The following is a 12,889-nucleotide window of genomic DNA, read 5'->3' as shown; positions in this document are numbered from 1 at the left end:
CCTTGGGCTTGGGGATTGAGAAGCAGAGAGTGCTGTCTCAACAGCACTGCAGTGAGAGAATTAGTACCAAAAAATGCTGGAGGAAGGAAATGTAGGAAAGGAATGGTAAAATCTCCCTGCAAGTTCTGTTTCCCTGGGGAAGTCACAAACTCCTAAAATTCAGCTTGCAATGGCATTATGTTTTAGTTCTTCACACTTGTTTCTAATAACTTGCATTAAAGACAAGGAGAAGGACATGTTTTGGTTCAGTACTTAATTTTTGGGAAGTATTTTTTTTTCTTTTGTGTTTTTAGAATCTGGAAGCCATGGAGGTGACAAGGGCTTTGATCTGTGGAAAGCCTTAGCAAGACAGGGATTCCTAAATCCCTGGTTGGGTGCTGAAGTCAGTGCTGCAGCCCCTGGAATTGCCTTCTCAGTATTAAAATTCCTAAGGTGGCTCCATTTCTGGTCATGGCCTTAATTTTGTCTGGCTTGATGGGGATTTGAAGTGAGACTTGAGTTTCAGTCCCTGCTCTACTGAATATTTAATATCAATTCAGCAATATTAATAAAGCAAGGATTAGGTAGGACTCCCCTCTCTCAGGGAGTGCCTTGTGACTAATCTGTGGAGCTCACCTTCTCTCTCTGAGCCAGACAATATTTAATTATTCAATATATAATTGTGGGACAGGTTCAACAGGCAAGAATGAGCATCAAGCAGGGAGTCAAACACTTTTCTGCAAAAATGGAAAGTGCAGTCCCTTGGGCAAAAGCCTGATTTGAGCTCAGGCCTGTGTCCTGAGCAAATGCTGTGTCTTCTAAAGGCAGTTTGAGATTTTTGGGAAGGCGTGTGAGAGGTGAGGCTGCTTTGGCAGCATCTGCCTTCTTGTGAGGGTCTGTGGTGAGAGGGCAGACTGTTAAACACTCAGAGAAAGAACAATTCCACCTCCCTTCCCACTCAGGGGATAAAAATCAATCTGAATTTATTTGCTGTTGCAGCCTAGAATTTTTTTTCTGTAGCTACAATGCTTTCATTTAGCAGCCTCTTCCTGGGTTATAAATGACACCCACAAGAAAGCAATGATCTGAAGTGACTGTAAATGGTTCTTAGTCAGATTCACACCATTATTTTGAAAGCGCAAATAACATTTGGGAAATGGGAAATGGCCTCTGCAGTTATTAGTTTTGTCTTTTTTTTCCCCTTTAATTTGCTATAGTTCTGCCTAGAAATCACCCAAGATTAGGTAAGCAACTGTGTATGTGCTGATTAAAGGACTTGCCTTGTGCCAGCAGCCTGACTGCAGCCAGGACAGAGTGCAGGAGGAGGAGGTACAGGTACAGGTGTATGTGCAGGAATTCATGAGCTGCTGCTTGGAGTCAGGAGCAGAGGCAAAATCCACGTGTGTCCTTTTTGGATGGAAGTTCTCCCATTAGACCAAGGTGTCTGGCAGAGCCCAGAGCTGGGTTTTGTTCAGCAGGGCACCCACAGCCCTGCTCTGGTACCACTGCCATGCTGTGGGCGTGGGTGGCTTGCTGGGCTGGAAGGGGCTGGGGGGTTTGGCTCTGAGCCTGAGCTGAGGCTGCCCTGCTGGGCAGAGCTTTGGCTGCTGTGGCTGCTCTGCTGGGCAGAGCTCTGCTCTGCTGTGACTGCTCTGCTGGGCAGAGCTTTGCTCTGCTGTGGCTGCCCTGCTGGGCAAAGCTCTGCTCTGCTGTGACTGCTCTGCTGGGCAGAGCTTTGCTCTGCTGTGGCTGCCCTGCTGGGCAAAGCTCTGCTCTGCTGTGACTGCTCTGCTGGGCAGAGCTTTGCTCTGCTGTGGCTGCCCTGCTGGGCAAAGCTCTGCTCTGCTGTGACTGCTCTGCTGGGCAGAGCTTTGCTCTGCTGTGGCTGCCCTGCTGGGCAAAGCTCTGCTCTGCTCTGCTGTGGCTGCCCTGCTGGGCAGAGCTCTGCTCTGCTGTGACTGCTCTGCTGGGCAGAGCTCTGCTCTGCTGTGGCTGCTCTGCTGGGCAGAGCTCTGCTCTGCTCTGCTGTGGCTGCTGTGCTGGGCAGAGCTCTGCTCTGCTCTGCTGTGGCTGCTCTGCTGGGCAGAGCTTTGACTGCTGTGGCTGCTGTGCTGGGCAGAGCTCTGCTCTGCTGGGGCTGCTCTGCTCTGCTGGGGCTGCTCTGCTCTGCTGTGGCTGCCCTGCTGGGCAGAGCTCTGCTCTGCTGTGGCTGCTGTGCTGGGCAGAGCTCTGCTCTGCTCTGCTGGGGCTGCTCTGCTGGGCAGAGCTCTGCTCTGCTCTGCTGTAGCTGCTCTGCTCAGCAGCTCCAACACCCCCGGGCATTGCTCCAGCTAGAGAGGAGTTCTTTTCTTGAGGACTGCAAGGGAGCTCATTGCTCTAGATCCCAAGTGGACTCAGTGGCTCTTCATCAGCCCTGAAGATTGTTCTGTGTTTTTTCTGACATTTGCTGCCTCGTTCCATCAAAGATGAACTGTCACCATTACTGTTCCATTTGTCCTTCTGGTGCTGGTGGCACCTGCAGCTCTTGGTGTGGCTCCTCGGGGTGGGGAAGGAGCTGTGGGCAGCCCAGTGAGCAGCACAGAGCTCCTGGGGCTGTGCTCAGGGCTCTGCTCCTCAGGGCTCAGCAGGGACAGCAGCCAGCTCATGAGACAGGGCTGCGTGTGAAAATCACTTTCATTCACAGCCAGAATTGCTACCTGTGGTTTCCCAGCATCTCTCTGACTTCCAGCTGAGGAGTGAGTAAATATTACTTGTAACAAACAGGAAACTGCAATTAAATTAATTTTTTTTCAGCCGTAAGTCTGAAATGTTAGTCATGGTTTTGGGGATTTATTTATTTTTATATAAAACACAAAGGGTACTGCTGGAAGTGACTAGAGAGGAGCTCAAGAAACAAGAGAGAAACTTCAGTTAAAAGACTTGTCTTGTTCTGTGAATTGTGGTGAAGGAATTTTGCTTTTTTTAGACAGTGTTTCCTCCAATGATTACATAATCTTGGCTTATGAGTCTGAATTTAGTTCTTACTTCAGCAGGCATCATGACAGAAAAGTGGATGTCAGAAGTCTTAAAAGGATTAGTGCTCCACATAGAACCAATAAAACTGATTTGTGAATTAGGGGTCCCCTCCACAGAAGTAATAAAGTTTTGTTTCTGCAAGCAGAGAAATGTCTCCCTTGTAAAGGTGTCAGTGTGGTCGCTGTGCACTGCTGTAATACTGACAGAGCTCAGGGCAGGAGCAGAGCAGGGCAGAGATGAACTGAGGCAAGGCAGCAATCACAGCTGAGGGGAGCTGTTCCACACCAACTGCAAATACAGCACCCTGCAAGGCCCAGCTGTGCTCTTGGAAAAGTGTCCCTGGTAACTTCAGCAACTGCAATGATTTTAGATGATGCTACTAATGAAAATACACCTCAGAGGTGCTGAAGCCTGTGCTTCTGCACACCAGGGCTGCAACACAGCTGAGGTCATTATCCAGCTCAGAAAACCTCCCTTCCCCTGCTGATTGATTTCAGCTGGGTTAAAATGCTGCCTAACAGCCTGTGCCCCAGCAAGACACACAGAAGGCTTCAAAATCCTGGCCTGACGTGAGTGCTGAAACCTAAGCAACTGAATAAAGCCACTTGAAGACATTTGGATGGGAAAAGAGCTCCATCAAGCAGGTTTAACTTCTCAGGAAATAGAATTCAACCCTAAGAACAGGAAGAGGAAAGGAAAACATTTTTTTTCATCTGGAGATTGAAAGGGTGAGTGGATGTTAAATGGACAGCTTAGAAATTAATGGAGAAGTGAATGCTGCTCTCAGCAGAGGTGTCTGTGAAAAACTGATTGAGGATTTTCAAAGGAACTGGACTCTGGCCTTCTGCCAGAGGGGCTCAGCCACGGGTGCTCAGGTGAGTGGGACAGCCCCTGGGCTGCCAGGACCTGGCACAGACAGCCCTGGGCTGCCAGGACCTGGCACAGGCAGCCCTGAGCTGGCAGGACCTGGCACAGACAGCCCTGAGCTGGCAGGACCTGGCACACCTGCAGGGCAGCTCCTGAGCTGCCAGGACCTGGCACAGACAGCCCTGAGCTGCCAGGACCTGGCACAGACAGCCCTGGGCTGCCAGGACCTGGCACGGGCAGCCCTGAGCTGCCAGGACCTGGCACAGACAGCCCTGGGCTGCCAGGACCTGGCACAGACAGCCCCTGGGCTGCCAGGACCTGGCACAGACAGCCCTGGGCTGCCAGGTCCTGGCACAGACAGCCCTGGGCTGGCAGGACCTGGCACAGACAGCCCTGGGCTGCCAGGACCTGGCACGGGCAGCCCTGCAGGCACTGCCCCAGGGCTCTGAGCCCCCAGACCTGAAGCCCTGCGGGGGGCTCCGGGTGGGTGCAGCTCCAGCAGCCTCTCAAGGCAGCTGAGGGGGTTTGGTGCTGGGCAGAGCCTGAGCAGCCCTGAAGCACAGACAGCTCCAGGCAGGCTGTGTACAGCTGATCGTAGTCCAAAGGCCTCTCCAGATGCTCTAGATGTAAAAATTTAATCAGACTCGAAGTATTTTTGTGTTTTCCAGAAGTTGTTTAAGTAATGACAGGTATATACCTACAAAAAAAACCCCAAAACCAGCAACTTGGCAACATGTACCAATAGAAAGGAGATTCTGTGCTGGATTTGCTTTGTTCCTAATGAATTAGTTCCAGGACTGATCCTTCAGTGTGTTTAGATGCAGAGAGACAAAAGCTCACAAACTTGGTGCTGTTGGAGTGCAGACAATGGCAATACCTGAGCTTTGAAAAGTGCATGTGAGAATCAGGCTGTTCATTGCCAGGGCATGGCAAGGGGCACTCAGGAGAATTGTAGCTGGCTGTTCTGTTTTCTGGCACATTTGGGCTCAAGAAAAAAGCTTCTAGCAAGGTTTATGACGTCCTGGTGGGGCTGAAGCACAGTACCTGCAGAGTAAGCACAGCCCCTGCCCCAAATTATTGCTTTATGTCACCAATTTTATGGACAATATAAAGCTCCATTGATGCTAGTGACTATTTTTTTTAGGTTGCACAGCATAAGTCGTGCATGGGGAGGTATTCCTTCTCCAAAAACATCTATTTGATTGTGCTCTATATCTTAGTGTACCAGAACTAATCTACTAAAATATTCATGTAGCAAAGAAAAACTGGAACAAAAAGAAAAGATAAAGTATGTGCAGTGTGTCAGAATTAATGCACCTAGTGGAACATTAACTTTTGTATTTCTAGGATTGTTTTTAACCTTGCTACCTTAATGGCATTCTGAAGCAGCATTTTACAGTTAGTACTTTTCTTTTTTAAAGTTAAAATATTAAAATAGAATAAGGGTAGGAAGGGGAGGGATAAGTGGAAGAAGACAAAGGAGCTCCAGGAACTGTAGAGCTGGGTCCTTTGATTGGTAGGTAAAGCTCATAAACACCTTGAATTAATAATTTCCTACACAGAATGAAATTCCAAACATGTAAGCAGAGAAGGCTGTGCAATAACTAGGGAGAAGTTCAAAAAAGTCTTACTGAGACTTAAGAGAATCATAGGCAGAGCTGATCCTCAATCTTAAATGAATTTCACCTTCACATGGCTGCTTTTTTAAATGAGTGTGCATGAAACATTAATACTTTTGCATGGAAAATTCCACATCTGGATTGTATTTTCATTTTAGCTATGGAATTCTGCTGCACATGTGCTGAACTTTGGGGTTAATGAAGAGCCATTTTTATTAAAACGTGATTTTTAGAATTATATGAGTAATTTGCAATATTAAAGGCTTCTGGAAATCCAAACTCTAAGGATGGTTTTGAAAATACTGAAAATTGACTGCCTGACTATTCTGCCCCCAGCTACAAATCAGATGAAGCCATTTATGCTCTGACTCAAAGGGAAACAATGATAACATTTTTTGGCAATGAAACAGTTGGGGAAAATAATATTCCAAACTGAAAATTTTATGAAACCAGAGAGTGAGAACAAAAGAGAAAAAGGAAACGAGGTGGTTTGTGGTGAAGGCAATTTTAAAAGTGGAGCTGTGCTGGGGGTACCAACCCCTGCTGGTTCAGCTGCAGAGGGTTAAACCCTGAACCCTCCTGGTCTGGGTGTCCCTGCTCCATCCCTGGGTGTTCAAACCCTGAACCCTCTCAGGCTCTGGGTGTCCCTGGTCCCTCCCCAGGTGTTCAAACCCTGAACCCTCTCAGGCTCTGGGTGTCCCTGGTCCATCCCCGGGTGTTCAAACCCTGAACCCTCTCAGGCTCTGGGTGTCCCTGGTCCCTCCCTGGGTGTTCAAACCCTGAACCCTCCTGGTCTGGGTGTCCCTGGTCCATCCCCAGGTGTTCAAACCCTGAACCCTCTGAGGCTCTGGGTGTCCCTGCTCCATCCTCATGTGTTGAAACCCCGAACCCTCTCAGGCTCTGGGTGTCCCTGCTCCATCCCCATGTGTTGAAACCCTGAACCCTCTCAGGCTCTGGGTGTCCCTGGTCCCTCCCCAGGTGTTCCCTGGCCTGCCCAGCTCCTGATCCTGCACACTGCATTTTCCTGAGTGCTCAGTGCCATTTCACAGCTCTTCCTGCACAAAGTCCATGGCAAGAGCTGTTCTGCTGGCAGCTCCCCAGTGCAGCATATTTTATCTTAGAGTTTGGGGAGGATCTTTAATCCTATCAGACAAAAAAAAAAACCCAAAGCATCTTTGATTTGCAAAAATAAACTTTTATAAGTTGTTTAAAAATTGTATCTTTTAAAATTAATTTAAAAATTTAAATAGGACCTCGAGCTTTAAGATATTCCTTCATTTTCTGTCTGAAAAAATTCCTTGAAGAATTAAATTGAATTGTGCCGAAATATTAATGGCTGAGCATACAGAGATGTGAATCAATACACAAAAAAACCCAAACCAGAACAGGAAAAAAAAATCTAGATGCTTCTCTGTCCCAGATTTTCCTATAAACTTCATGGCACACTTTTAGTTGAGGATATAATGAAGCGTGTGCTCAGGTCACTGAAATGAACAAGATATCTTGTCTCTAGGTTTAATTAAAAGATTTCTTATTGAATTGTGTTGGACAAAATTATAATTTGTTTTGTGTTTGCTGTAATTACAGCAGCCTCCTGTCAGGCAGCTCTGTGCATTCCTCTCAACGTGGGCTTTAATCTGTTCGAGGGGGCACGAGGCACAAGTAGGACATTAATCTCCCTGAAACAGCTTTTTGCCTTGCATAGGTTCCCACCTAAATAGAAACCTGATAATTTCTAAAAAACATGGTTTTAGCAAGCAGGGACTGAATTTTAGTTTCTCACTACCCCTGTTTCTTTTCTGCCCCATGGCTTCTCTATCTGTAATTGTACCATAGACTGAATTAACTGATGTTTTAAACACTTAATTGATAAATCTGCATGAATCCCAGGGGCTGCAACAGGAGCTCTGTAAGTGTTTGTAGTGCAGGAAATTGGGATTATTCTGCCTTCCTGGCACATGCTCCAGAGGGGGACTGGTCCCTTTTCGTGCTTTTCCTGCTAAAATGGCTCTGGGCTGGCCAGGAGGAGGAGTTTGTCCTTGGAGGGCTGGCACTGAAAACTGCCTGGGTGTGCCAAGGTTCACCCGCTCCTGCTTGGAATTGCTCTGGCTCGGGGCAGCCGTGCCTCGATGGCAGAAGGGTTTGCCCCTGGCCTGAGGAGCTCTCTGGGTGGTCACAGGGTGGGTCACAGCTGTGACCTGGGCAGGGCTCGCTGCTCTTTGCCTCCTGCACTTGGCTGCCACTCACAAACTGCTGGGGACACTGAAGAATGACTGCAGTGTTTTTGTGACCATCTCTCAGATCTCTTTCCCTGCTCCCTCAGTTCCTGACTCACCATCTGTATTTACCCTGTGTGATACCAATGTTCTGTTATCCCCATTTCCACAGATGAAAAAATAATTAATATCTTTCACATTAAAAGAATTTTATAGTAAGGAAAAGTTCCACCTGCTGCCTTGCTGCCAGAACATAATTGATAAACTCCTTGGTGTGGAGGCTGACATTTCTTTAATGATCTCACCACAATTCCCTATTTCCATTTTCTCCTACAGACTAACAGCTAAAGCTGTGGCTGTTCTCTTACCAATCCTGGGGAGCTCGTGGATCTTTGGTGTTTTGGCTGTCAATGCCCATGCTTTGGTGTTTCAGTATATATTTGCTGTTTTTAACTCACTACAGGTAAGTACCTGGCGGGGAAATTTATGGTAACAGGAGTGCTTCTGAGATCCAATTAAATGGATCATTAGTAATGCATTCACATGTTTGTTTGCTGCATTTTATTCTATGTTCCTTCCTCTGTCTTTTAATTCTGTGCTAAGCCCAGAGTGCTGGCAATTGCTTGTCTTTGTTTGAACAGAACTTCTATCCCACTCCTTAGAGTTTCCAGTAGCAATAATTAAATAAATGAGACAGCACTGAGCTTCAGAAATGAAATGAAATTCATTCTTGCAGCACTGTGTACCACAGGCAGGATCCTTCAGTAGAGATACCAGGCCAATTTTTCAATGCCAATTTGAGGCTTCATTACTGAGACTAAATGAAAGCAAACAGAAGTTTATGGGAAAGATCAAAAGTGGAGCTATTCCCTGTGCTGTACAGAACTCCTGCATGCAGGAAACTCAGCCCTCATCTCCTTGGCACAGCAATCCAGAAAAGCAGCTCTGTCCAAGGAGGAATGTAAACATCTGCTTAGCTTTAAGCAGACATTTCAGTACAGCCATAGCCCTATAGGCATGTTACAGTTCTTTCCCAGTGTTACAAAGAGGAAGGAAAAACAATCTCCTGTAAATCCTTTCTTGTCTTGGAAACAAACAGCACTATGGATACAAAAATAGTGAAACAGGGTTCTTGGTGCTGAATACTACTGCCAGGAAAATAAAATTATTTTGTGAGGGAAAGGGATTTTCACTTTGCATTGGACTTCTCACTTTGCATTGGACTAAAAGCCCAAAGATAGCAAAATTCTGCCATGAAAATTCTCCTGGTGCCAATACCTTGCTTTTGTAACCTGAAAAATCCTGATCTGGCATTTCCCTAAGAGCATTCCCCTCTTTGCAGCCACAAACAAAAAGTTCTCTTGTTGTCATGAAACAAGAATTTCTGCATATTTTCAGCCAGATTTTTCCTTTAGTACAGCAAAGTTTAGGAGTTGTTTTTTTTTACAGGAATAGTTCCAGACAAGCCCCACAGTCACCTAATGCTGCAGGTTTCTCCAGGTTCACTTGGGACTCCCTGGTTTAGTGCACTCTGGTATTTATAGGGCTCCAGCTGCCTGATGCCTGTTCTGTACAAACTGAGAGAAACACAGTAGGAAACATTTGATTTTTCACAGCCAGACCTCACCCTTCTCCCTTTTTTTCTGTTTTCAGGGGTTTTTCATGTTCCTGTTTCACTGTCTTCTGAACTCAGAGGTATGTAACCAAATGGTGTTAATAAATCTGGTGTTACCAGATTCAAAGAACATAAGTGTGGAGCAAGAACAGACTTTCTGTGTTATCACTGCCTGCTGTGTCACTGATTTCCTTCTTTTAATTAATCCATGGCTCTTCTGGCTCTGTGACTTGCAGCATTTTTACCCATGCTTGACTTTTTGTTTTAATTAGCATGAGAAAAGTCTGAAACACAGAACCAAGATAAGAGGAGCAGTTCAAGTCAGGAGAGAAGCTGAGAGAAGCTGTCCTGAGAGCTGGAGGGGCTGAGCCAGCACAGGCTGCACTGTGAGGAGGAGATGCTCCAAAAGTGGGAGCAGGACTCACTCTGGCAGTCCCTGCTGGGGGCTCTGTGACAGCTGCAGCCCCAGGGAGGAAAATAAATATTATTCTCAGCCAAACATACTTTTGGATGTTGCTCATGCAGTCCTTAATGGGAAACCACACTGAGTAGAAGATTTTCCAGGTATTTTTCTTGGCAGGAAGTTCAGGTGTTCGTAGGGGACTGAGGCACCTTTTTGTATTAAGGCTGCATTAGAGCAGCTGGGATAAAGCCAAGACAAGGCTGATGTAAATTTGGCTTGCAGCATCCTCTCCTCCCATGGCAGATAGCAGAAAATGCCCAGGAACAAGTATTACTGAAAAAATGGTTTTTACAAAACCGCTGCCAGGGCGAGGCTCAGTGGAGACCCTCGTAGCTCTGGCTCTGCACAGATCTTTTTCCTGGATGTTAATGAGTAGCTCTGCCCCATAACCTGCTGCTGCTTCCTGTGCAGAGCAGCACTCCAGCTCTTCTGTAGAGAAATTATTATTTATTACTGTTTGCCAACCCGGAGCATTCACTGATGTGGTCTCTGCCAAAATCAGTTTGGAGAGTCAGGTCTGACTCTGGAACTCTTGATCTTTATTGAAATCAACTAAAATTAAGCAGGCAGGTTAAAGGCAGGGAGGGAAAATACTTCTTTATTCTATTCTCCCCCAGGCTTAGAAATCTTCAAGTTTCAAATATTTTATATCAAAAACAAATATTTGAATTGCTGTTATTTTTTCCGGAGCCTCATGAGAAATTAAATTCAGAAACTTTTCAGAATTTATGTCCTCAAAAACCACAGAGCTGATGTGAGCTGTCATTTTTGGAGAGCAGGTCCTACTGGCCCCTTGCCAGGCTGTGCATATCTAAAATACTCCTTTAGCTAAACAGCAGGAATTGTTCCTGAGAATTTCTTTCAGAGAAGTAAAACTCAGATATTGTAAAGAAACATCCATAGACTGGGTATAGCAGTGGCTGGGTGAAAAAGGGCTTTATTCCCAGTGCACCCAGACAGAAATGCATTGGTATTGTAAAAGTCACAGGAGAATGGGCCAAGATGTCCTTGATCTCCACAGCAGTCACTTCCAGCCATCAGTCCTTGACAAGTCTCACCTACTTGTCTCACCATCTGGTTTTCACCTGGTGAAGAACATGGCTCCATCTGCAGGGAGCTTACCCAGCACCTTCAAGTGACTCAGTTTACCAGGCTGGCAGCTGCTCTGTGTCCTGGTGGCCCCTGCATCCCTCAGGGCTGTGTGAAGCCCAGGAGAGCCTGCCTGCATGGGCAGCTCCTGCTCCAGCCTGGGGCTCTGTGTTCAGCTGGGAAATGTGCAAGTGTCCCAGTGAAAGTCCATGAAGGCAAAGAAAAGTGTAGGGGTGGATTGTTTGTCGTTTGATAGCACAGTGACATTTGTGTGGAGGAAGGAAAAAGGGGAAATGATTGCAGGCTGCGCCTGTGAAAATAAACACAACTTTTTCAGCTGGTTTCACTGTTTTTTGCCAAAGGTTAGAGCTGCCTTTAAGCACAAAACCAAGGTCTGGTCCCTCACCAGCAGTTCAACACGCAACATCAATGTGAAGCCCTTCAATTCAGACATTGTAAGTATTGCTCCTCTTTTCCCCCTCCTGTATTTGAGTTCCACATTAAATTCTGTTGGAAAGAACAAAGCAGGCCCATGGGTATTTTTAGCACCAGCCTAATGCAAAGTGCAGGCAGGTGGAACCAGCAAGCATGAAGTTGCAGCTTCAATATTTGTTTTGAAAGCAAAGGACAAAACTGCTTTCTGGGAAACCATCAAATAAAAGCAAACAGCTTTATGAGCTCTGGATATGGTTCAGTAAGGTTGCTCCCCCAGTTGCAATGGACTTCTGCATTCCAGCAGCTTTCTGGCAGTGTGTGGCTCTGATGGTGGCTTTCTGATAGGGCATTCTTGCTCTTAAGCCAACATGTGAATATCCTTTTCTAGCTCTCCTTAGAGTGTCTTGAGACAGAAGACATTTGTTTTTATAAAGAACCAGACATCTGAAGTGATAGGTGTTATTAAGTGATCGTTGCCAATCACCTCAGATCCTGGCAATAACTGTTTAAGAATCCTTTATGGCATATGCTCTCAGGACCCTGTGACAACACTGTAATGCAAATAGATGCTTTCAAGCTTTTATTTCATCGGCAAGAGTGGCTTGGCAAAATAAATAAATTGATCTTCTGTACTATTTTATTTTCCAGATGACTGGGAACAGGCCAGGCACAACTCCCACGAAGCTGAACACCTGGGATAAAAGCACCAATTCAGCAAACCGCATTGATTTATCAGCAGTGTGACACGAGCAGCAGCTCCTCTGAGGAAATCAAGCCATACATTCAGGACCTCTGACACCGTGTCCAGCTGTTTCTCACTGCCAGTAACAGTAGAAAACTGGGTTTTTAAATCACTGCCTAATGAATTGGGAATTGCCATACCGTTTTGTTGAGTAAATAGCCCTCGTTGCTTGCCTTCAAAACTGTAACACATTCTAGCACTTGGCTATTAGCAATATCTGTAAAAATGACCAGCACAAATATACACTGGATGATACATTTTGTCAGCAATGATGAAAACACTAGGTATGCAAGGAGGGCTTATTGCTCCCTGAATCATTCCAGCTCCCAGAACTGAGGGAAAGCAACATACCTCTGAAAAGATGGATTTTTATGCTCTAAAATGAAATGCTTCCCATTGTGACGTTGTAATGAGACTATTCCAGACTTGCTGTGCTCTCTCTGTTTACATTTTTTTACCTTACAGAGTTATCAAAGTGAAGTTGGTTCCAAGCACACGGTATGGTGTTTATCTAAGCGCTGCAAGGAAGGCAGGCCCTGAGGGAGAAGCAGGTTCCAGCTACCCCACTCCCCAAGGGGGTGTGGGTGAGCAAAGCTGAACCCACATAAACAGCACCTGTGAGGTGTAAATCTCCTGGATGTGGCCTGTCAGTGTTTTAGCCCCTCCTGTTGCCACGTTATCATCAGAGGTAACCGGGCTGTGGCTGTCCTGGAGCAGCCACAGCTCCTCTGTTGCTGATCTGTGGCTGCTGACACATTGCCATACAAATTACCCAATTATTCCCCTGCTTTGCCTGCAGCTGGGGGATGCAGTCAACAACTCTCTGTCGAGTGCATTTTGCAACCTCAC

General features: G+C 46.3%; 1 protein-coding gene across 2 annotated transcripts in view; it reads left to right on the top strand.

Annotated features, from left to right (window-relative positions):
• Positions 1–12,531, top strand: part of ADGRD1 (adhesion G protein-coupled receptor D1) — a 110,927-nt gene extending 98,396 nt beyond the window's left edge. For both annotated transcript variants that reach the window (XM_041410225.1, XM_041410227.1), the window contains 4 exons: positions 8,033–8,159; positions 9,350–9,391; positions 11,226–11,318; positions 11,947–12,531. In XM_041410225.1, coding sequence (XP_041266159.1) covers positions 8,033–8,159; positions 9,350–9,391; positions 11,226–11,318; positions 11,947–12,042 — 358 coding nt within the window. In that variant the 3' untranslated portion in view covers positions 12,043–12,531. The remainder of the gene's footprint in view (positions 1–8,032; positions 8,160–9,349; positions 9,392–11,225; positions 11,319–11,946) is intronic.
• Positions 12,532–12,889: the final 358 nt, after the last annotated feature.

The sequence above is a fragment of the Onychostruthus taczanowskii genome, unplaced genomic scaffold (assembly GCF_017590055.1).
Source record: "Onychostruthus taczanowskii isolate IOZ18803 unplaced genomic scaffold, ASM1759005v1 scaffold32, whole genome shotgun sequence".
NCBI classification, from domain to species: domain Eukaryota; kingdom Metazoa; phylum Chordata; class Aves; order Passeriformes; family Passeridae; genus Onychostruthus; species Onychostruthus taczanowskii.
This window is presented reverse-complemented; position numbering and strand designations above follow the sequence as displayed.